The 25,983-nt window shown below is 45.9% G+C and overlaps 1 protein-coding gene and 1 long non-coding RNA gene across 3 annotated transcripts in view; one reads left to right on the top strand and one right to left on the bottom strand.

Moving 5' to 3' along the window:
- Window positions 1–3,019: 3,019 nt before the first annotated feature.
- fhl1a (four and a half LIM domains 1a) overlaps window positions 3,020–25,983 on the bottom strand; it is a 63,504-nt gene continuing 40,540 nt past the window's right edge. Inside the window, exons 1-6 of one of the 2 annotated variants that reach the window (XM_080187772.1) lie at window positions 21,711–21,819; window positions 14,884–15,068; window positions 11,099–11,273; window positions 9,899–10,068; window positions 5,082–5,268; window positions 3,020–3,423 (exon numbers count right to left, since the gene is read on the bottom strand). In XM_080187772.1, coding sequence (XP_080043898.1) covers window positions 3,272–3,423; window positions 5,082–5,268; window positions 9,899–10,068; window positions 11,099–11,273; window positions 14,884–15,068; window positions 21,711–21,732 — 891 coding nt within the window. In that variant the 5' untranslated portion in view covers window positions 21,733–21,819 and the 3' untranslated portion in view covers window positions 3,020–3,271. Of the gene's footprint in view, window positions 3,424–5,081; window positions 5,269–9,898; window positions 10,069–11,098; window positions 11,274–14,883; window positions 15,069–21,710; window positions 21,820–25,983 lie in introns of those variants that run through there. The other variant, XM_080187773.1, reaches the window with a different exon arrangement.
- LOC145342309 (uncharacterized) lies at window positions 11,828–25,343 on the top strand. The gene is made up of 3 exons (XR_013886532.1): window positions 11,828–11,908; window positions 12,609–12,814; window positions 25,224–25,343. It is a non-coding gene; the product is annotated as an uncharacterized LOC145342309 (long non-coding RNA).

Here is a 25,983-nt window from a genome sequence, read left to right as displayed (position 1 = left end):
AAGGTAAACTTTTTAATCTGAAAATGTTGGTTGGTGTTTCATTGCAATGTTGTTGTATGTTTTATGTACTGACATAGGAAACCAACTGTGAGTTGATGTTATTTAAACTAACTCCTGTTAAGAGTCCAACCTTCTAGATTACTGTATTTTCAATAAACCTGCACTAACATACATTAAGAATGAAATGGCTTCAGTTGATAAACTCAAGTATTTGTAGGTAGCAACTTAGTATTTACCTGTATTTCACTTGTTATAAATTTTTTTTTGCTTTAATGTATTGAAGTTTCTCCATGTATATGTAAGTATTATTGTAAATATCAGCAGCATTGGGCCACTAAACCATTTCTTAATGAACATCCTTGGTTAAATATTTTTTCTGTATTAGGGGTGTATCATTAAGAATCATCCCAAAACCATTCATCAAGAAATGTCAACTTTAAACCACCTTTTCATTGTGGCCCTTAACTTGCTCCTTCATATCCCGTCCATACTCCATACATACTAAACTGAAGTGCAAATAACAAACTTCCTTAGCTTATGGATTTAAATAGCTGCTAACTTACCTTGGAAGCTGTGTTCTTTTACTGCACTTGCTCCATCTTTTCTGTTTGAAATATTGCCTCCTTATATAAGTTATGCTACTGTTCTTTGTTAGTCTCATTGAAGGAGTCAGGAATGAGTAGCCTGCTTAACCATATCCACTCCCCCTTAAAGGGAAGCTATTATTATTTGGCTGCATTATCCTTTTTTAAACTTATCATTGAAAATGTGTTAGTTTGGTTCCAAGGTGAGAACTGTTATTCTTTCCCTTTTATGCAGGTTTTAGAAATAGGAATCTTCTAGTCTGTAACAATTGCTGAATGCAGTCAAGCTCCAATACACACTGACAATGAGTTAGGCTAGAGCAGTGCCTTAGATAAATCATTTAGTGTATTTTTGTAAGATAGTTAACTTGAAACCTTCGCAGGAGAATGACAATCACTAACTGAACTACCCCTCTTGCTGTGCACATCACTCCTCTTTAATGCCTTGGTGACAGCTGTATGTAAATAGAATAATCTGTGCATCGTTTAAATAAATTTTACAAAATAAGAAAAAACTGGCTTTGGTTTAATTTTACTCTGTATTACTCTTTAAAGCTTTTCTGTGAATATTAACGATGAGCTGGGATCTCCAGCTGTAAGTTTCAGTGTGAGGCGAATATTGAGCTGGGCTCTGTCTAACCTTCAGCCTGAAGGTGATGCCAGCACTGGATTCAATCAGGTGTTTGTGGAAAAGAGTATAGGGGCCTTTAAATATTAGATAGTCACTGAGTAGGGCCTGGGTGGGATGCTGTGTCAGAGAGTTGGTACAGACTCGGGCTGAATGGCCTTCTGCATTGTAGTGATTCTGATTCTAAATCCAATTGGGAGTGTAGGAGAGCTTGTTTACCCAAAGAGTGGCGAGAATGTGAGATTCCATCAGGCTCCCGCTCAGAAAGGATAATAGGACTAGGGGGCACAGCCTCGAGATAAAGGGGGGGGGCGGTTTAGAACGGAGTTGAGGAGGAACTTCTTCACTCAAAGGGTGGTGAATCTCTGGAATTCTCTGCCCGTTGAAGTGGTGGAGGCTACCTCGCTAAATATTTTTAAGACGCGGGTTGATGGGTTTTTGATAAGAGAGGGGATTAAGGGTTATGGGGAGAGGGCGGGAATGTGGAACTGAGCCACGACAGATCAGCCATGATCTTATTGAATGGCGGGGCAGGCTTGAAGGGCTAGATGGCCTACTCCTGCTCCTATTTCTTATGTTCTCCAGTAGCTCAAAGGCCTTCTGCTACATTGAGGTAAAGATGTATGTAAGGAGAAGCTGGATGAGTACAAGGGGAATAGATTAGAAGGTTATGCTGCAGGGTGGAAAAAGGCTCATGCGGGGCATAATCAGGGTGAGCTATTTGGATTTAGTGGCTGGTTTTATTGCTGCGTATTCTCTGCTCTGAGTATGTGTGAATCGTACAGCCTGGGGAGCTATTGTACTGCGCTGGCTTTTCCAAAGAGTTGGTTTGGTATCATCCCAGGCCCTTGCTTTATCCCCATAACCCTGTGAATTCACTCTTTTCAAATACACGGTCAGTTAGTTGAAAATTCTTAGGAATCTGCTTCCACCATCCTTTCATGCAGTTCCTCCTACATCATCATCATCCTCTTGTGTGAAGAAATTTTTCTGTACTCACCCTCCGTTCTATTTGATCTTTCACAGACTAGCTTTCCAGTTTGATGTGTTTCAGTGTATGCCGATAAATAAATTGTGTACATCTATACTCATTCCAAAAACAAGGAAAAACTGTCATTCCAAAAACACAAAGCTGCCTGGAGATTTGAAACTCTTTTATTAAAGGTACAGTATTGGCATGCTGTATATAATCCATTGATTGTCTGTACAATGCATTGGATGGGGACCTCACATGCTAACGTGGTCACACAACATCTCATTACACACTGCCACACAACAAACATTTTAGTCATTTCAAAAGAAGTAATGAATTGGAACCACATAAACACTAACTTGAAGCACAAACTTAAACAGAAGAATATCGGCGCAACTCGTGGGCCGAAGGGCCTGTTTGTGCTGTAGTGTTCTATGTTAATATGCAGCTGTTAACTTTCTCGCTCTGCATTAAAACATTATTGTTTTGAGGCTGGTGAATAAAAGCCAAACGTGAAATAAAATCAGTGAAAAAGCAGCAGAGTTAATCAGCTGGAGTGTAGGAAAGATGCCGGATAGCAAGAGCCTTGCAAATCCATATCACAACCTAAAATACCTCAGTGATCACACTTTCACAGAACATTACCTGCTAACATGCATATGGGACTGGTTTTGATTCACATTTCAAAACACTGCATTTCAATCTAAGATATAACAATTTCGCTAACAATTGGCGTGACACTGACATCTGAAAGTCTGTTCAGGTGAGTGGTGCATGCAGTCACAGAGTAAATAGCATCCGCCTCTATATATTGAGTTTAACTATTGTTACAGCTTTTACTATTTTGAGAAGCACATCTATAAAGTTACATGATTAAATATTGCAGGCATTCCATTCCCAATGGCTGCGCAGAACACTGCAGGGAAAATGGATAATATTGACTTTTTGAAATGATTACAAACACATGCTATCGTACTGCTTTTGAAGCATCTGGTTACTTCAGCGAATTTTAAAAACTTTGCTGTAACAGTAATGATTTTGATTAAGGGATGTGATTGCATGTTTCATGGTGTAAGGAATTGGAGTTTACAGTGTTTTTCCACAATCGGGGCAGTACACATCCCTGTTGTGGGTAACAAAACGCTTGTTGACCAGGGAGCTGTAACACTTCTTACACTTGAAGCAGTCGCTGTGCCACTGGCGATCTTCGTAGGTTACAACCTGTGCCCCTCCAAAGCCTAGTAATTGGTAGAGAGGATGTTAGAGCAATTTTGCACACGCTTTACAGTGCAACTATGTAAAGTACATCAGAAGACGCCAGAATTAAACAGCTCAGCTTTACCTGATAGAGGAGGTTAGGGAGTGAGGAGGGGTAAGTCCTGGAAGGATTTGAACACCAGGATATGTTTCTAAAAATTGAGGCATTGCTGGACAGGGATAGGAGGCAGATCAGTGAGCACAGGGGCAATGGGGAATAGGACTTGATATGAATGAGGAGGTTTTCAGCAAAGATTTGGGTAAACAGAGGGTGAAAATGGAAATCCAGCTATTTGAATAATCAACTCTGAAGGCAATAAAGGCACCGAGAGAATTTCAGCAGCAGGTGAAAGTGGCAGTGCAGGACACAGTGTTATACAAATGGGAATGGGCCGTCTGAGTGATAGGACATGGAGTCAGGATCTCTGCTTCACTCAGAGCAGCGAAGATTCTGAACACCTTGATTCAGAACGTGGTGGTTAGGGGTTGGTGTTTGTGGTGGGAACCAAAGACATTGGATTCTGGCATGATGCTTGCTGGGGAACATTTGGGGAGGATACAGGACCAGATGTTAGACAAGCAGCTATTAGCGGGCAAGTTGAGATTGATGACACCAAGCTTTACCTGTTCACCTTTGTAAAAATAGAAATTGGCTGCATAAGGTCATCAAGGACAATATGAAGAAGAAAGGCCAAAGATAAATCTTGGGAGGGATTCAGAAGTAACTGCACGAAGAGAAACTATTACCAGATGATTGGTAAGAATGGAACGTACTGATTGTTGAACTGAGATAAAAGCCCTTCGCGGGCCGAAGGGCCTGTACTGCGCTGTAAAAATACTGCGAATGCTGGAATCTGCAACAAAAACAAAATGCTGGAAAACCTCAGCAGCTCTGACAACAACTGTGGAGGGAGAACAGAGCCAATGTTGAGTCTGGATGACTCTTTGTCAACGCTGAAATGGCGAGTAGGGAGGAGTTGATATATGCAGAGAGGTCAAGGAGTGAGAACCCACAAGAGGATGTTGGTAACTTTGGTTAAGGCTGTTCTGCTGCTGTGGCAGAGGCCGGGATCTTGTGTTTGAGAAGTTCAAACATGGAGTTGATTCAGAATTGTTGCCAATCTTGTCGAAAAGGGAGGCTTGGGGGCAGAGTGGCAGCTCTACAAGAGCTGATGTTTAGGGGCTGATTGTGAAAGGATGGGGAGAGGGCAATGCCTGAAAATAAGAAACCGTTTCAAATGTTAGACAACATAGGTGCACAGGAGAGGAAGCCAGGTAATGAGGAACTAGTGGGAATAGAGCTCTGAGAGGAGACGTGGGAAGGATTTCCAGGACTCATGTCAGGTCGCGATCAAAGCCATGAAGTCAGTCTGTGCAATGAGCCACAATGAGCTTGGACAACAAGCAAAGGTGAATTAACAGAGATCTGCTGATCCATGCAGTGATGGTTGATCCCTAGCATGGGGATAGAGTGGGTAACTGAGTGATGGTGGTGGGGTTAGACTATCCTCTATGAGGTTTATAGTACAGTGAGTGGGGTCGTTGAGGTTAGCACTCATGAATAATGACGCTATTGAAAAAAGTCTGTCTTTTAGCCTCAGTAATTGAAGGAGGAAAGTGGCCGTTAGCCACAACTTACCGGTAACAGGCTTGTGACAGGCGCCACATTTTTTGGCGATGAAGTTGCTGTAACAGTCGACACAATAGAGAAAATTCTCATGGGCAGTGAATTGTTGTCCACCCAGTTGTTTGCGACATGTCTTGCACACAAAGCACTCAGTGTGCCAGGGTTCATCGCGGTAGGTCAGTCCTCCACTGGTAATGGCCTGAAATAGACAAGAGACCACCGGAACCTTGCATCATGGTCATTATCAACACAGCCACATCTTCTGCCAATCCCTTAGTCAAGGCTACCAGACAGGAAAATACTCATTGCTTCATTCTGTTTATTATGTCCTTCTCCCTCCCCCATCTCTGAAACTCCTCCAGCCCCACAACCCTCCAATCTGCACTCTAATTCTGGCCTTGAGTATTCTAATTGCTCCATCATTGAAGGCAGCCTGGGCCCCAAACTCTGGAATTCCCCCTGGAAACATCAACACTTCCCATTGTCAATGTGGCTGGAGAAAGTTGTGATGAAGCCCTGTTTATTCTGTGTCCCTGTGTGCTGTGTAACTCAGCAACTTGCGGATATTGTAACAATTCAAATATAGATGTCCAATGCTTGTTGTATTTGTTGCTGTCTAATAACAAGGACGGGCCCCATTTGGAGTGTTTGTGAAAGGTCACCAGATCAGTTCAAGTGTCAGTGAACAGGTGAGTCCGCCTGTTTTAATCAGGAATGTTCCAGCTAAGGACAGGGAGCTCTTACGGTTGGGGACGTGGAACGGTTGCAGATGGGGAGCAGTCAGGGACAGGGACAGGGACAGGGACAGATCCCAGTTAAGTGGGAAGGGGAGGAACAGATTGCAAATAGGAAAAGGGCCATGGGTAAACTTTCAATGAAGAAAATTCAAGAGAAGCCTTGAAGATCCAGAAAGGAAGCACAGGTTGATGGCTTTGCTGTGAGTCAGTGGGTTGAATGCACTCGTTTGGAGCAGTAATGGTCTGCTTGGAATGGCCACAGAAAGGGGCTCAACTGGGTGGCCAGTGTTAGTCCCACGTGAGCTAAAGCAATGCCTGAAGAAAGCTCGCAAGGTGGATTGTTGAGAGTTGGGAGCTGGGTCTCTTATGGTGGGAGAGTGAGTTTCAGTGGGTGGTTGACTCATGGTCTTGGTGAGCAGTTGAGGGGTGGTCTGTTTTGGTGGTGGTGGGCATTTGGTGTGCAGGCTGCTATGTTTGACCAGAGTTTGGCTTTGGTTCACAATGTGCCTCAGGTTCTGGACGTTGGAAGTACACGATATAGGGACCAATAACATTCTGTAGACAAAGTTTGATTTTCAAGACACTAAGAGATTAAAGTTTCAAGATTCTGTGAGTTGTGAATAAATAAAAGTTCTCTCCGCAAAATCAAAATATTATTGGGCTCTAACTGGATCTTATTAAGATCTTGGGGATCTGGTCTAGGATCATAACTACCATAGAAAACGTTGATGTTAAGTTGATTTTTAAATTATATTAAAGAAAAATGATAGGCAATCTCATTAAAGCAAAAAGTTCTTAAAGGGCTCCAATTGGGTGCACACACAGATTGTTTCTGTTGGTCAGGGAATCTAAAACAGTGGGACAACATCTCAGGATAAGGGGAGAACCATTTGGGACTGAGATGAGGAGAAATTGCTTCACTCAAAGGGATGTGAATCTTTGGAATTTTCTACCCCCCAGAGTTGTAGATGTTCCACCGTTGAATATATTTAAGACAGGATGATAAATGTTTGGGTGCTTTGGGAATCCGTACTTTTGGGCATGGTGCTGAAAGGTTTGATCGACCATAAGCTTGTAAAATGGTGGAGCACACTTGAGGGGCAGAATGGCCTAATCCAGCTCTTCTATTTCTCGATTCTAAACCTCTCTGGCCCTCTTTACTCTGTGGAGATTAAAACCAGATCTGACCCAATCTCCACACGTGTCCCACTGTCAAACTTTGCCAATGTTCCTGTGAAGTGACTCAGGATCTGTTTACAAGGTTAAAGATACTATATCAGTGTAAGTTGTTGTTGATGCTTCATGCATTACAGTTATGGAGAGTCCCCATTATACCACGTGATCTCCTGGGAGAATTGGGAAACCTGATTAAATCCAGGAAATTCCTCTGTAATCCGATGAGTCAGTGGAAACCAGTCCAGGAATTGTAAAGGAGGGTGGGATCGTAGAGATCTTACAGCCGGAGCTGTGTTCTCTCTGTCCCAGCCAGAAACGGGTCCCACTCTCACTTTGTTAAATGAACTGATGTTTCAGAGATTCTCTGGGAAGGAATCCCCTCCTGATATCTAACCTCGATCTGGCCTGACCCTAATCTTTCCTAGTCCAAGTCCTTATCCCTCACAACAGAAACAGAAAATGCAGGAAAATCTCAGCAGGCCTGACAGTGTCTGAGAAGAGAGAATAGAGCCAACGTTTCGAGTCTGGATGACTCTTCATCAGAGTCCTGCAGCATTTTCTGTTTTTGGTTCAGATTCCTGAATCTCTGAAAGAGGCCTGACATCAGTTCATTTAACAAAGTGAGAGTGGGACCTGCTTCTGGCTGGGACAGAGAGAACACAGCTCTGGCTTTACAATCCCACCCTCCTTTACAATTCCTGGACTAGTTTCCACTGACTCATCGGGTTATAGAGCATCTGCAGTAATTTGCTTTTATCTTTATCTCCACATCTCTTCCTCAGTGATTGTTGTTGCTTTTTGACTGACATTGAGTTTTTCTCTCTCTCTCTCTCTCTCTCTTCTGCCCCCTTCTTCATTCTGATATTTTGTTCAATTTTGAGAATTTTTATCCTAATTCCATTTCATCCTTGTGGTTTTTTTCTCCTTTTGAAGAGGGAAGGGGGCGAGTGAGCAGAAGGTCACTGTCCAGGAGGGAGTTGGAGCTCGTGTTTGGGTCTGTTATTGGAGCGCGTGAACCTTATTTTTTTTTAAGGGAAAGTTATAAATTAAGCCAGTAGCAATTACTAGGGGGCATAGGTTTAAGGTGCGAGGGGCGAGGTTTAAAAGAAATGTACAAGGCAGATTTTTTACACAGAGAGTGGTGGTACCTGGAACTCGTTGCCGGGGGATGTAGTGGAAGCGGATACAGTAGTGATTTTTAAGGGGCATCTTGACAAGTACATGAATGAGATGGGAATAGAGGGATATGGTCCCCAGAAGCGTAGGGGGTTCTAGTTAAGTCAGGCAGTATATAATTCATTCCTAATTGAATAACTGAGTGACTTCTTTGGTCATTCCAGTTGATCTGCAGTCAGCACATGGGCCAGGCAGAGTAAGACCAGCAGATTTCCTTAGCTTCATGTTGCTTAACCCTTACTGAAAATAACTTTTGCCCTTCACTCTGTTGTGATTGCACCAAAGCGGGATTAATCCTCAAACCCATTTAATATTTTGGTTTCTAGTTTTTGCTGCATTTTATTATTGGAGGAAATAAAATAAATTCAATCATTTGAAAAATTTTTTTTTTGATTACTTTATTCCGAGCCAATCAAGTCAAATTAAAGCCAATTCAGAGTCCCAACAAGTTGGGACATTCCCGATCCAAGCTGACAAGACAGGGCTCTCACCTCCTGTCTTGGGCTCGATCTACACGATCCAAGCTGATTGGAGTAGGTGTAGCTCCTCCTTCAAGGCTTGATCTCATTTGCATCCTAGCCAAAAGGCCAAGATGCTGCTTTAAAAAATTGCTTCAAATGAAGCTGAATTGTAACCTAATGACTTCAACCAAGTACAGCATGTTAAAACTACACTTGATCTTAGCCAAAAGGCCGACGGTTCTATACAAGTCACCAAAAAGATACAAAAGTCTGAGGTCACGTACCGACCGACTCAAGAACAGCTTCTTCCCTGCTGCCATCGGACTTTTGAATGGGCCTACCTCACATTAAGTTGATCTTTCTCTACACCGTAGCTATGACTATAACACTACATTCTGAAGTCCCTCCTTCTCTATGAATGGTATGCTTTATCTATATAGCTCACAAGAAACAATACGTTTCACTGTATGCTAAAACATGTGACAATAATGAATCAAATCAAAATAATTTCTGCAGCTGTCCACTAGGGTGCATCACGTCTCCAGCTTTGGAGGATGGGAGTGGATTGTTTATGAATCTGGATGCTGCTCCCTGAAATAATGTCAAGATTCCTAAAGCTAAGTCACAGGAGGGTAAGTTAAGGAGACAGCCATTGTTAATGGTTCCACCCCAGGCTCCAATCCCTCGATATTGACTCCATTGCTCTCCCTGACAATTCTGTTCTTCAGCTTAACTCCAATCTGTACCTCTGCAAACACGAAGACTGGTCATTGTGAATACAAAGAAAATTACAGCACAGGAACAGGCTCTACCGCGTCCCCCCAACTCTGCACCGACCATGCTGCCTGACTTAACTAAAACCCCCTACCCTTCCGGGGACCATATCCGTCTATTCCTATCTTATTCACGCACTTCTGATTTTTAAGGGGTGTCTTGACAATTGTGTCCGCTTCCACTACCTACCCCGACAATGAGTTCCAGGTACCAACCAGTCTCTGTGTAAAAATCTGCCTTGTACATCTCTTTTAAAACTTGCCCCTCGCACCTTAAGCCTATACCCCGAGTAATTGACTCTTCCGCCCTGGGAAGAAGCTTCTGACTATCCACTCTGCCCATGCCTCTCATAACCTTGTAGACTTCTATCAGGTCAGCTCTCAACCGCCATTGCTCCAGTGAGAACAACCAAGTTTCTCCATCCTCTCCTCATAGCTAATACCCTTCATACCAGGGACATGTAACCGGGATTCTCTGTCTGTGACTGTGTCTGTCTGAATCTCACCTTTCTGCAGTGGACACAATGCTTCGAAAACTTCTTCTCGTTGCAGGAAGTGCAGTAGATGTCATCACCCTTTGGAACGAAGCTTCCTGTTCCAATTTCCTTCAGGCAGCGACAGCAGGTGAAGCAGCGTTCATGCCAGTGAGAGCCGCCATACTCAAAACTCTTCGTCCCTGTGGAGAAAGAGTGAAATATCAACACTGAAAACCCAACAGCTTTCACCTCCCCCGCTCCCCACTATTAGTCAGCTGCTCAGATATCACATCACATGATCAGGTATGGTGGTCAGAAGGCCATTGCATCTCCAGGAACATCTTAAACCAGAGTTGGCAACTCTGCTCAGATCCCGTTACAGAAATACTGGGGATGCACCCGCCTGGATTGGCAGTGGAAGCAGATTCAATAATAACTTCCAAAAGGGAATTGGATCAATGCTTGTGAAGGAAATATTTGTAGAGTTCTGGAAGAGGATTAATTGGATAACTCAAAGGGCAGAGCAATGAGCTAAACACCAGCCAAAGGTGGAGATGTGAATTGATCAATTTCCTGTAACGTATCCAGCAAAGTAGCTTGGATTCTGATATCTGGGAAACTGGATTCAGTTAATCGAGGAATCTAAAGAGAAAATGCGGGCAAATTTCAGCAGGTTTGGCAGCATCTGCAAGGAGAGAAAAGAGCTGACGTTTCAAGTCTCGGAAACTGATCATAACAAACACAGGGCAGGATCTTACAGCCTCGCTTGTCCTGAAACTGTAAACTCTGTGATGGGTGGGGCAGTAAAATTCCAGCCAACAAGTCCAATAACACAGATTGCACCATTGAGTTTCCACTGCTAATTAATACTTGTCAAAGCCCCAACATGTGGGTGAAAACAGGATCTGGCATCAGCTACTGTCCCAACTATCTGTGCAGAATGCTGACCCCAAGCAGCTCATTGAGACATCACAATAAATTCATTAACCCGATTACTGAAACAGGAAACACACTCTGACCAAAAGGAACTCTGAAGCTCCCAGACTTTTCAAATCCGACCTACCAAAATCGCAACATCACCAACTCCTCCCACACAGCTCTGCCACACATAAACCTAACTGGTAGAATGTTAACCGGGCTAGTGATTAACCAGCAGACAGTTAACCAGGCTGTAACCAGCGGGGGGTTAATCAGGTTGGTAATTAACCAGCGAACAATTGAGTGACTGACCTGGTTTGATGGCTCTCTTGCAGCTGTGACATGTTGAGCTGTCGGTCCGAGGCAAACACTTGGTGCAGGTGATTCGGTTGTTCTTGAGGGTGAAGGAATCATTGGCCAAGGAGCGGCTGCAGTGATAACAGCGGAAACAGTTTTCGTGCCAGTAATGGCCACCATGGTGCAACTCCTAAACCAAATACCAACAACATCAACCGGAGAAACTGAGATAAAGAAAGCCACACAATAACTCCAATCTGTCAGAATTGTACATGACCTTTCAATTCTCCCTCAACTTAGGAACTGACCCTTCTGTTGGGAAATGGCAAATGTCACTTTAAGAGAAATAAACTCATAAATTCTAGACATATTAGTCTAAGGTCACCTGTGGGAAAATAATTCAGATCTGTTATGGTTAGAGAGACTGAACATGTTTTCAGATATCTGCCTGAGGTGAAAAGTGATATATAGATGTAGGTTATATATAAATGTAAGATTTTCTTTTAGCTAGCCAAGGTCAGAATTTGCTTTAAGAATCAATCATCCTAATCACATACATTCTCCCTGTTCCTGTATTGCTTCATCAACCTGAGATAATGGATTCTGAATGCTAACATCATTCCTGTCTTCACCACTAATCCTGCAAGTGAATTTCACAACTCGTTCACTGTCCTTCTGCGTGTTTTATGCAAACTTCCCAGCGATTTGAAAAGTCACATCTGAGGGCGCAGGTGAGTAACTGCACTGGAGAGGGTGCAGAGGAGAGTCACCTGGCTGGAACCTTTCAGCTATGAGGAAGGGTTGACCAGAGAGTCCAGGTTTAAGGTGAGGAGTAAGTGATTTGAAGGAATCTGAGGAAATGTTTTTTCACCCAGAGAGTGGTGGAAATATGGAATATGTGAGAGGGTGGTGAAGGCAGGGACAGTACGGTAACAGTGCTTAGCACTGCTGCTTCACACTCTAGGGACCTGGGTTTGATTCCCGGCTTGGGTCACTGTCTGTGTGGAGTTTGCATATTCTCCTCATGTCTGCGTGGGTTTCCTCTGGGTGCTCCCGTTTCCTCCCACAGTCCAAAGATGTGTGGGTTAGGTTGATTGGCCGTGCTAAAATTGCCCCTTAGTGTCCTGAGATGTGTAGGTTCGAGGGATTAGTGGGTAAATGTGTAGGGATATGGGGATAGGGCCTGGTGGGATTGTGGTCAGTGCAGACTCAATGGGCCAAAGGGCCTCTTTCTGCACTGTAGGGTTTCTATGATGACTCTCGCAATATTTAATAAGCATCTGGACAAGCCTCTAAATTACAAAGGCAGAACAGGCTACAGACCCAGTGCTGTTAAGTGGGATTAGTATAGGTTGGTATTGGGCGGCCAGCATAAACGTGATGGGCCGAAGGGCCTGTTTTGGTGCTGTATGACTGTGAGGATGGGTGAATAAATACTGGCTTTATCAGGAATAAACTCATCCTGTCAGGATTAGACAGTGCAAGCTATCTTTAATATCATCACAGTTTCTGATTGTTCCAGCAGGTGGCGATGATGATTCACTGGGAAATGAGACATTTGTGAAGAATGAAATCTCCAAAGATTCTGCTGCAAATGAGGAATTTTTTAAAAAATCTGTAGCAGTTGGAATGTAGCTGCCAATTTGTGATTAGAAAGACCCAAAGCTGGTTAAAGAACTGGAACCAAACCATAATAATGAAAACAAGCGACAGGAAGAGACAATTGAGCAGGTCACTAATTAATCAAGGACATCAATTTTAAGGAATGTTAAAGGGGTGGTGAAGGTGAGGGTGTGGGGGGAGGATAGTGTTGTGGGAGGGAGGAAGAGAAGGGGGAAAGACACTGAATGAGAGGGAGAGAGAGACTGAATGAGAAGGAGAGGGAGGGGGAGAGAGAGGGGGGAGAGAGAGACTGAATGAGAAAGGGGAGAGAGAGACTGAATGAGAAAGGGGGGGAGAGAGAGACTGAATGAGAAAGGGGGGAGAGAGAGACTGAATGAGAAAGAGGGGAGAGAGAGACTGAATGAGAAAGAGGGGAGAGAGAGACTGAATGAGAAAGAGGGGGAGAGAGAGACTGAATGAGAAAGGGGGAGAGAGAGACTGAATGAGAAAGGGGGAGAGAGAGAGACTGAATGAGAGGGAAAGACTGAATGAGAGGGAAGGGGGAGAGAGAGACTGAATGAGAAAGGGGGAGAGAGAGACTGAATGAGAAAGGGGGGAGAGAGAGACTGAATGAGAAAGGGGGAGAGAGAGAGACTGAATGAGAGGGAAAGACTGAATGAGAGGGAAGGGGGAGAGAGAGACTGAATGAGGGGGCAGAGAGGGAAGGTGGGGAGGAGAGAAAGATACTGAGAGAGAGACTGAATGAGAAAGGGGGAGAGAGAGACTGAATGAGAAAGGGGGGAGAGAGAGACTGAATGAGAAAGGGGGGAGAGAGAGACTGAATGAGAAAGAGGGGAGAGAGAGACTGAATGAGAAAGAGGGGGAGAGAGAGACTGAATGAGAAAGAGGGGGAGAGAGAGACTGAATGAGAAAGGGGGAGAGAGAGACTGAATGAGAAAGGGGGGAGAGAGAGACTGAATGAGAAAGGGGGAGAGAGAGACTGAATGAGAAAGGGGGAGAGAGAGAGACTGAATGAGAGGGAAAGACTGAATGAGAGGGAAGGGGGAGAGAGAGACTGAATGAGAGGGAGAGACTGAGAGAGAGAGAAGATTCACAGAGCAGGAGGGGGAGACAGTCACGGAGAGGGGGAAAGAGAGAGGGACTGAGAGAGATGGGGGTGGAGATGTTTAGAGAGGGAATCCCATGGCTTAGGATCACCAGGCAGCTGAAGGCATGGCCGCCAATGGTGGAGTGGCTGGAATGAGGCGGGTGGGGGATATTCAAGAGGTTGGAATTCGGGGAATTTCTGTTGCTGGATGAGGTTCAAGAGATAGGGAGGGACTTCAATATGAACTTCAAAGTTCAGCCTAATATTGTAAGGTGTTACAGTAGTTATTTGGCATTGAGTTAAAGTGATCTGCATCAGATTGCTATCTGTTTCCCAGTGAGTGTTGGAGGCTGGAAAGACAATCCCAATCTCACCCCAATATCACCCCCATTCTCATCTCCAATCTCACCCCCATTCTCATCCCCAATATCACCCACATTCTGATCCCCAGTTCCCACTGGGATTAATAGTAGGAAGGTCATGGAGTGGGGTTGGCTGAGTTGCTGCATATGTGTGATGGGCAGAGTGGCCTCCTGTTGTGCAGTAGGTTCACTAGGATTCTGGTGAACCGACTTGTATTTTTAATCTGACAGATTCGGTCTCAGTTTTACTGAGGCCAGAGTTTTATTCCAGCTTTTTTAATAATGATTTTTTTTGCTACAGAAAGGATGGGCTGAATGGCTTCCAGCTTCATTGACAATTCTGTGCTTATTAATCTGAACAAAGATTCAGAAAATAATGAAAAAAAAACATTCCTGGCTCTTTAAGAAGAATCTGTTTGATTGGTGAGAGGGTCTCTAAGCAGATAGGTTATTCCCAGTTATTCCCAGTGAATTGTTGTGATATGGGGGATGCTGCCTGACAGTGGGGGGAGCAGATTCAGGAATAACTTCCTGAGGGGAACTGGGGAAATCCAGGATAGGATGATATTTGCTGGGCTGTTGGGGAGGGACTGGGAAGAATTGCACAGCTCAGAGAACTAGTACAGAAATGATGGGCTGAATGGCTGTCAGAGCGATGTTTCTACCTTCTCACTTGTTAATAGTTCAGTCACACTTGCCAATCCTCGTAATTACTGATTGGTGCATACCTTAGAATCACAACCAATTGGTTTCTTGCATTCAAAACAAGTGTTGGCGATGAACTTTTCATAACATCTGATGCAGCAATGTTGATCATCTTTCTGAATGTACTTCTTTCCATGTAGAGATTCCTTGCAGTAATGGCAGTCAAAGCGATCTGTCATTGTGCGTTCCGGGAACCTGTAATACGGTTCTATGGAAACAAAAAGAAAGCAGCATAAACACTGAGACAGAGCGAGAGATTCCCAATATTACAGCATACTGTCTGGAACCGTGTGCATTGCCCAAACTATCCAAGAACACACACTCCAAACCCCATCAACTCAAGGAGATTCCGCTTTCCTGTTATACCATAACTTGTCACTGCCATAGTGACAATATTCTCACTTCTGGGCCAACAGAAATAGTCGTTACTCATTAATTATCCAAACCAAATCTTTAATTCATTCGTGGGACATGGGCATGGCTGGCTGGCCAGCATTTATCACCCATCCCTAGTTGTCCAAGGGCAACTGAGAGTCAACCACGTTGCTGTGGCTCTGGAGTCACACATAGGTCAGACCAAGTAAGGACGGCAGATTTCTTTCTCAAGGACATTAGTAAATCAGATGGGCTTTTCCCTGACAATCAACAATGGTTTCACGGTCATCAGTAGATTCTTAATTCCAGATTTTTTTTAAACTGAATTCAATTCTATCACCTGCTGTGGTGGGATTCAAACCCAGGTCCCAGAACATTAACTGTGGTTCTGGATTAGCAGTCTAGCGATGATACCCCTCGGCCATTGTGTCCCCAAGATGATCATCATAGACACCTTCATTAGGATTATTCCCTGCTCAAACCCAACCTTTCCAATCTATTTAATCCCTTTATTCTGAAAACCATTCTCTCGGAGGTTAATATATCCTGAGGCACAGTTATCACAGAAACGGAAGAGGCTGTTCAGCCCATCCATCTGGTTCCAGCCTTCAATTAGGTGCTTGTGGATTTGCGACTGTAACTCGATCTATCCACTTCGATTCATATCCACCAACCCAATTCAAACCTCACTGCTTGACAAATCTCCAATGGAGCCCCATTCAGCAGCTCACTACAGAGATAAATTCCAGAACTCCATTCTCCCTGTGCTTCCTGACATCACATAAACACACACACACACACACACACACACACACACACACACACACACACACACACACACACACTATTCCCTGACTTGAGGGAAACAATTGCATTGGGGACTAAGAGGCATGAATCTGTAGACACACACGCTGACTGTCACTGGGGTATGGTACCACACACACTGACTCTCACTGGTGTATGCATTCCACACGCACTGACTCTCACTGGGATACGGGTTCCACATACACTGATTCTCACTGGAGTACGGATTCCACACACACTGATTCTCACTGGAGTACGGGTTCCACACATACTGATTCTCACTGGGGTACGGGTCCCATACACACAGACTCTCAATGGGGTATGGGTTCTACACACACTGTCTCTCACTGGGATACGAGTCCCACACACACTGACACTCACTGGGGCACAGTTTCCACACACACCGTCCCTCACTGGGACACAGGTTCCATGCACATTGATTCTCACTGGGGTATGGGTCCCACACACACTGACTCTCACTACGGTACGGGTCCCACACTCATTGATTTTCACTGGGGTATGGGTTCCACACACGCTGACTCTCAGTGGGGTACGGGTCCCACACACACCGATTCTCACTAGGGTACGGATCCCATACACACTGATTTTCATTGGGGTAACGGTTCCACACACACTGTCTCTCACTGGGGTACGGGTTCCACACACACTGACTCTCACTGGGGTATGGGTCTCACATACACTGATCCTCCGTGGGATACAGTTTCACATGCTGACCCTCACTGGGGTGTAGGTCTCACACACACACTGACCCTCACTGGGATACAGGTCCCACACACACTGACTCTCACTGGGGCATGGGTTCCACATGCACCGACTCTCACTGGGGTAGGGGTCCCACACACACTGACTCTCACTGGGATACAGGTCCCACACACACTGACTCTCACTGGGGTAGGGGTCCCACACACACTGACTCTCACTGGGATACGGGTTCCACACACACTGACTCTCACTGGGGTACGGGTTCCACACACACTGTCTCTCACTGGGGTAGGGGTCCCACACACACTGATTCTCACTGGGATACGGGTTCCACACACACACTGACTCTCACTGTGTGTGGAACCTATACCCCACTGACTCTCACTGAGGTACAGGTAGCACACACACACTGACTCTCACTGGGGTAGGGGTCCCACACACACTGACTCTCACTCGGGTACTGGTTCCACACACACATTGACTCTCACTGGGGTAGGGGTCCCACACACACTGACTCTCACTGGGATACAGGTCCCACACACACTGACTCTCACTGGGGTGTGGGTCCCACACACACTGACTCTCACTGGGGTATGGGTCTCACACACACTGACTCTCACTGGGATACGGGTACGACACATACACTGACTAACACTGGGATATAATTCCACACACACTGACTCTCACTGGGACATGGATTCCACACACACTGACCCTCACTGGGACATGGATTCCACACACACTGACCCTCACTTGGGTACGGGTTCCACACACACTGACCCTTACTGGGGTACGGGTCCCACACTCACTGACCCTCACTGGGGTGTGGGTCCCACACTCACTGACCCTCACTGGGGTGCGGGTCCCATACTCACTGACCCTCACTGGGGTGCGGGTCCCACACTCACTGACCCTCACTGGGGTACGGGTCACACACACACTGACCCTCACTGGGGTACGGGTCCCACACTCACTGACCCTCACTGGGGTGCGGGTCCCACACTCACTGACCCTCACTGGGGTACGGGTCCCATACTCACTGACCCTCACTGGGGTACGGGTCCCACACACACTGAATCTCACTGGGGTACAGGTACCACACACACATTGACTCTCACTGGGGTACGGGTCCCACACTCACTGACCCTCACTGGGGTGCGGGTCCCACACTCACTGACCCTCACTGGGGTACGGGTCACACACACACTGACCCTCACTGGGGTACGGGTCCCACACTCACTGACCCTCACTGGGGTGCGGGTCCCACACTCACTGACCCTCACTGGGGTGCTGGTCCCACACTCACTGACCCTCACTGGGGTACGGGTCCCATACTCACTGACCCTCACTGGGGTACGGGTCCCACACACACTGAATCTCACTGGGGTACAGGTACCACACACACATTGACTCTCACTGGGGTAGGGGTCCCACACACACTGATTCTCACTGGGATACGGGTTCCACACACACACTGACTCTCACTGTGTGTGGAACCTATACCCCACTGACTCTCACTGAGGTACAGGTACCACACACACACTGACTCTCACTGGGGTAGGGGTCCCACACACACTGATTCTCACTGGGATACGGGTTCCACACACACATTGACTCTCACTGGGATACAGGTCCCACACACACTGACTCTCACTGGGGTAGGGGTCCCACACACACTGACTCTCACTGGGATACAGGTCCCACACACGCTGACTCTCACTGGGATACGGGTACGACACATACACTGACTAACACTGGGATATAATTCCACACACACTGACTCTCACTGGGGTATGGGTCTCACACACGCTGACTCTCACTGGGATACGGGTACGACACATACACTGACTAACACTGGGATATAATTCCACACACACTGACTCTCACTGGGACATGGATTCCACACACACTGACCCTCACTGGGGTAGGGGTCCCACACACACTGACCCTCACTGGGGTACGGGTCCCACACACACTGACCCTCACTGGGGTGTGGGTCCCACACACACTGACCCTCACTGGGGTGTGGGTCCCACACTCACTGACCCTCACTGGGGTGCGGGTCCCACACTCACTGACCCTCACTGGGGTACGGGTCCCACACTCACTGACCCTCACTGGGGTACGGGTCACACACACACTGACTCTCACTGGGATACCGGTCCCACACACACTGACTCTCACTGGGGTAGGGGTCCCACACACACTGACTCTCACTGGGGTAGGGGTCCCACACACACTGACTCTCACTGGGGTAGGGGTCCCACACACACTGACTCTCATTGGGGTATGGGTCCCACACATACTGATTCTCACTGGGATACGGGTACGACACATACACTGACTAATACTGGGATATAATTCCACACACACTGACTCTCACTGGGACATGGATTCCACACACACTGACCCTCACTTGGGTACGGGTCCCACACACACTGACCCTCACTGGGGTGCGGGTCCCATACTCACTGACCCTCACTGGGGTACGGGTCACACACACATTGACCCTCACTGGGGTGTGGGTCCCACACTCACTGACCCTCACTGGGGTACGGGTCCCACACTCACTGATCCTCACTGGGGTACGGGTCCCACACACACTGACCCTCACTGGGGTGCGGGTCCCACACTCACTGACCCTCACTGGGGTGCGGGTCCCACACTCACTGACCCTCACTGGGGTGCGGGTCCCACACTCACTGACCCTCACTGGGGTGCGGGTCACACACACATTGACCCTCACTGGGGTATGGGTCCCACACACACTGACCCTCACTGGGGTACGGGTCACACACACACTGACCCTCACTGGGGTATGGGTCCCACACACACTGACTCTCACTGGGGTACGGGTCCCACACACATTGACCCTCACTGGGGTATGGGTCCCACACACACTGACCCTCACTGGGGTACGGGTCCCACACACATTGACCCTCACTGGGGTATGGGTCCCACACACACTGACCCTCACTGGGGTACGGGTCCCACACACATTGACCCTCACTGGGGTACGGGTCCCACACACACTGACCCTCACTGGGGTACGGGTCCCATACTCACTGACCCTCACTGGGGTACGGGTCACACACACACTGACCCTCACTGGGGTACGGGTCCCACACACACTGACCCTCACTGGGGTACGGGTCCCACACACACTGACCCTCACTGGGGTACGGGTCACACACACACTGACCCTCACTGGGGTATGGGTCACACACACACTGACCCTCACTGGGGTATGGATCCCACACACACTGACTCTCACTGGGGTACGGGTCCCACACACACTGACCCTCACTGGGGTACGGGTCCCATACTCACTGACTCTCACTGGGGTATGGATCCCACACATACTGATTCTCCATGGGGTATGTATGCTCCCCATTTCATTTCTGTGTCAGATGCAAAATTGCTAACTAGTTAACTGCTGATAGAAACATTTAACATCCTTTAAAAGTGAAAGGTGTTGCTCACAATTCATCAGGAGTTGAATTTAAGAGTAATTTGAGCCCTGATCCCGCTCCTTCCCCCCACCTCCCCTGGGAACACGGTGGTATTTTTTACCAGATATAAAGTGTGTGAAGCTCTTGGTTTTGAACTGATTTTTACAATTTCACTGCTGTGAGGATGCGCAGGCTGCAGTATAACTGGCAGATTCCGGTGTGAGGACAATTCTCAAAGCTGTACAAAGATTTGATCATCATTACCCTGTGTGTTGCAGCATCAGACTGGGTTACAGATTGAGAGACAAACTCAGACTGTCACAGTTAGCAATGAAGCCGCTAACATCTTCCAGCTGCTGCTTAATGAAAATATTAACTAGCGATGGTGAAGTCGGGTCAATGGGTTAACTGCTCACTAGTGTCACTAACTTAGTTGTTTCCAGGCTATATGGAGTCACAGAATGGTTGCTGTACAGAAGGAGGCCATTTGACCCATTGCATCTGTGCTGGCCCTTGCAAGAACAGTTCTCCTAGTCCCAGCCCTTCACCTTTATCCTGTCCCCTGCAAATATTTTCTCTTCAGATGATGAACCAACTCCTTTTCTGAAACCCTCAGTTGAATTTATCTCCACCGAACCCTCAGACACAACATTCCAGATTCTTACTACTCTCTGTGTAGGAGAGAACTCAAAACTACAACAATGCAAATCTCCTGCTAAAGTTTGAGGAATGTTTGGAATATTTTGAATATCTCCAGGATAATCTGTGCTCATAGACAGTCATAAAGTCATAGAGGTTTACAGCATGGAAACAAGCCCTTCGGCCCAACTTGTCCATGCTGCCCTTTTTTTTAAACCCCTAAGCTCGTCCTAATTGCCTGCATTTGGCCCATATCCCTCTATACCCTTGTAACAGTCTAAATGCTTTTTAAAAGACAAAATTGTACCGCCTCTATTACTACCTCTGACAGTTTGTTCTACTCACCACCCTCTGTGTGGAAAAATATACCCCTTTGGACCCTTTTGTATCTCTCCCCTCTCACCTCAAACCTATGCCCTCTAGTTTTAGATCCCCCTATCTTTTGGATCAGATATTGACTATCTAGCTGATCTATGTCCCTCATTATTTTTATAGACCTCTATAAAATAGATTCTTATTAAAACAGGAAGGTTCTACTTTCTCAGCTACGACTCTTACCAACTTTTACAAATGCACCATAGAAAGCATTCTTTCTGATTGTTTCACGGCTTGGTATGTCTCTTGCTCTGCCCAAGACTTATTTAAACTTGTAACAGGTATAATTTTTGGATGTAGGTGAAGCCATAGAGGAGGGATTTTGGGTAAAACTATTGGAACTTTCTCTATAAAATACTCAAAAAAACTCAATAAAAAGCACAGCCACATTCCTCACATTCCTCATTCCACAACTTTAGATTAATTGCTACAAAATGCAATTGAAAGAATTGCTGCTTTCAGAGAAAGTCAGAGGTTTTTACCTGGGCTCCTGTGGAAAGCCATGCTTTACCCTTCACACTGGATTCACAGACTGAGAACTCTCGCCACTCATTTAATTACCTCATTGTCTGTCACTTGCCAAGTGAGCTATTAATAAGGAACCGGACAACAGATCCCAGCCCCTTTCTGAGAAGGCTTGCAATCCCATTCCCACAGTTTACCATTTTAGGTATTTCAGCAAGAAAGCGTTGGGGATTGGATCAGACCCCGGTTCACATTCCTGCATTACTCACTGGTTCAGGAGATAATATCCACAAAGTAATCCCTGTCCATCAGTGAAATCAATTTCATTGTAAATCACTAACACCTCCTGTGTCTTTGGAAGGAACAGGCAGGATCTAGTCAATTAACGAGATTCAGGGTTATTAGAAACATAGAGGCAAATACTAAGGATAGGTGTGATAGATGGGCTAAATGGCTGCTCCTGTCTGAAAGTGCACCTGTCCATTCAGAGCACGTTGTAACAGATTCTAACAAATATCACTAATAATGATTTTGATTCAATTTGATTTGATTATTGTTGCATGATTTTAAAACAATACTTTACACTGTACTTTACAGAAGGAAAGGAGAGAGTGCAGAATATAGTGTTACAGTCATAGCTAGGGTGTAGAGAAAGATCAACATAAGTATACTCAAAAGTCTGATGGCAGCAGGGAAGGAGCTGTTCTTGAGTCAGTTAGTACATGACCTCAGACATTTGTACTTTTTTCCTAATGGAAGAACAAAGAGAACAAACAAAGAACAAAGAACAAAGACAGCCCGGGAAACAGGCCCTTCGGCCCAAAAAGCCCACGCCGCCATTTTAACACCACCAGTCCCCCCCTCCACCCATGACCCTTATCAATGAGTATGGCATTCCACATTGAGGGAAACTAATTTAGGGACAATTTATTACCTCCAATCAGCCTAATAGCACATCTTTGGGGTGTGGGAGGAAACCGGAGCACCCAGAGAAAACCCACGCAAGCATGGGGAGAATGCGCAAACTCCCACAGACACCGGCCCAAATCCATGTGTCTGCACAGCAAACAGTGATAGGCACTGAGCTGTTGTGTTGCCCAGCATCTGGTCCAGCTTAAGCACACACTAACGACATGAAGCACTAGGCTACTCTCAAACATTCAAGGGCAGCCCAAGTACGACCCATCGCGTGTATGCCCCTCGTTGGACAACAAAGCGGACCGACTCAAAACCTGTGAATTAAAAGAGAAAAACATTAGTATTATTCCATATCCTTATACATTACCAGGGACTTCCCAATGCTAATGAACCTTATTTAAAACAATCTCCTATATCCTCCCATCTCCAACCCACTCATGTGCCTGTCTAAGTAACTCTTAAACAACTCCAGCGTGCCTGCCTCCACCACCTTGCTCGGCAGAGCATTCCATACCCCCACTACCCTCTGTGAGGGGAACTTCACTCTAATATCCGTGTTATACCTCTCCCCCCTCACCCTAAGCCCATGGCCCCTCGTACTGTGCGTCTCTAACATAGGAAATAGCTTACCACTGTTTACTCTATCTATACCTTTCATAATCTTATGTACCTCTATTAGATCCCCCTCAGTTGCCGTCTTTCAAGGGTAAACAGCCCCAATTTGCTCAATCTTTCCTCATTATCCAGTCCTTCCATACCAGGCAACATCCTGGTAAACCTCCTCTGCACTCTCTCCAGGGTCTCCACGTCCTCCCGGTAGTAAGGCGACCAGAACTGGACGTAGTACTCCAAATGTGGCCTAACCAACGTTCTATACAACTGCAACATTAGACTCCAACTCTTATACTCTATACCCCTTCCTATAAAGGCTAACATACCATAAGATTTCTTCACAACCTTCTCCACTTGTACTGCCGCCTTCAAAGACTTGCGCACTTGCACCCCCAGGTCCCGCTGCATTTCTATACTCTTTATAGGTTTACCCTTTATCATATAACTCCCCCCTACATTATTCCAGCCAAAATGCATCACCTCACATTTATCAGGATTAAACTCCATTTGCCATATATCTGCCCAATATACCAGCCTATCAATATCCTGTTGTATTGCCAGACACTGCTCCTCACTGCCCGCCAATCCAGCCATCTTGGTGTCATCAGCAAATTTGCTGATCACACCACTTACTGCCTCTTCCAAGTCATTTATATACACTACAAAGAGAAGAGGTCCCAGTACTGAGCCCTGCGGCACACCACTAGTGATAGACCTCCAGCTAGAAAAGGACCCCTCCACTACCATTCTCTGTCTCCTCTTAGCAAGCCAGTTCTCAACCCATCTAGATACCTGGCCTTGTATCCCATGAGCCTTAATCTTTGCAACCAACCTACCATGAGGGACTTTGTCAAAAGCCTTACTGAAATCCATGCAGATGACATCAACGGCTTGTCCTTCGTTGACTGTTTTTGTCACCTCCTCAAAAAATTCTACCAGATTCGTAAGGCAAGACTTCCCCTTTACGAAGCCATGCTGCATATCCCTAATCAGATCGCAACGCTCTAAATGTTCATACATCCTATCCCTAAGAATCTTCTCCATCAACTTGCCTACCACTGACGTCAAACTCACTGGCCTATAGTTACTAGGGTTATCCCTCCTACCCTTTTTAAACAATGGTACCACGTTCGCTATCCTCCAGTCCTCTGGGACCTCACCTGTGTCCAAAGAAGAGACAAAGATTTGCGTCAGAGGCCCAGCAATTTCATCTCTCGCCTCCCTAAGCAGCCTAGGATAAATGCCATCGGGACCCGGAGATTTATCAGTTTTAATGCTACCTAAAAGCACCAACACTTCTTCCCTCGTAATGGATAGTTCCTTCAATTGGTCTACAGCTCCCTCGAAGATTGTACCAGGCATCAAGCCCCTCACTTTCGTGAATACCGACGCAAAGTATTCATTCAGGATCTCCCCCATTCCCTTGGACTCTAATCACAATTCCCCTCCTCTATCCCTGAGGGGACTGATTCTTCCCCTAGCCTAGAAGGTGGAAGAGAGAATGTCTGGGGTGTGTGGGGTCCTTAATTATGCTGGCAGCTTTTCCAGCAGGAAGTGTAGACAGAGTCAATGGATGGAAGGTTGATTTGCGTGATGGATTAGGCTACATTCACAACCTTTTGTAGTTGCTTAAAATCTTGGGCAGAGCAAGAGACATACCAAGCTGTGAAACAATCAGAAAGAATGCTTTCTATGATGCATTTGTAAAAGTTGGTAAGAGTCGTAGCTGACATACCAAATTTTCTTAGTCTTCTGAGAAAGTAGAACCCTCCTGTTTTAATAAGAATCTATAAACTTATTTAAACTTGTAACAGGTATAATGTTTGGATGTAGGCGAAGCCATAGAGGAGGGATTTTGGGTAAAACTATTGGAACTTTCTCAATTTCAGGACAGTAATTCCCAGTGATAATCAGTAGTGAGTTTCAGGCAATGGGGAGATGTCTGAGTGAGAGAGAATATTTGGAAGTAACAGAGTCTGCATCTTCTCCCAATCTCTCAGCAAGAGAATTCTCTCCGAGAGTCACCAGTTCACCAGGATTTCCAAGCTTCCCAACCACAGAATCCACTGAACCACCCGGGAGGACTCGCAAAACCCCGGGGAAAGATTCTTGTTGGATTAGAGAACCAAGCCACAAAAAGGATTTGTTATTGCAAAACCACAAAAACAAAATTAAAAGATGCTTTTCTGTTGTCGATGTAAACATTTATTCAAATGAGAAAGCTCTGCTATTCCATAAATACTTCCAAACCTTGCCTTTTTGTCATCTTTAATGTGAGTCACTCTCTCCACCACTCACCCTCAACCTCACTCATTCTTACTCTCACCCCCACCCCACTGACCCTGGCTGGAGCAGCTGCTGAATCCAGTCAGGGACACCTTGCAGTAATCCTGAAATTATCCTCACTCCCTTGAGGAGCGACTTCACTCCACAGTCACTTTCTGACGGGATTTAACACAATGTCAGGGCCCAGATTCCCTCACCCCCAGCCCATTATTGCACAGTGCTGCCAAATTCCCCTCCAATTTGATTTTCGAGTTTGCTGATGACACCACTGCAGTGGGTCGGGTCTCAAACAATGACAAGACAGAGTACAGGAATGAGATAGAGAATCTGGTGAACATGTGCGGAAACAATAATCTCTCCCTCAATATCAACAAACAAAACGAAGGAAGCATAAAGGAGAACATGCCCCTATCTACGTCAATGGGGACGAAATAGAAATGGTCGAGAGTTTCAGGTTTTTAGGTGTCTAGATCA

The sequence above is a fragment of the Carcharhinus amblyrhynchos genome, chromosome 4 (genome assembly GCF_965287045.1).
Source record: "Carcharhinus amblyrhynchos chromosome 4, sCarAmb.v2.hapA, whole genome shotgun sequence".
Classification (NCBI taxonomy): Eukaryota; Metazoa; Chordata; class Chondrichthyes; order Carcharhiniformes; family Carcharhinidae; genus Carcharhinus; species Carcharhinus amblyrhynchos.
The sequence above is the reverse complement of the archived record's forward strand: the minus strand, read 5'-3'. Positions and strand labels throughout refer to the sequence as shown.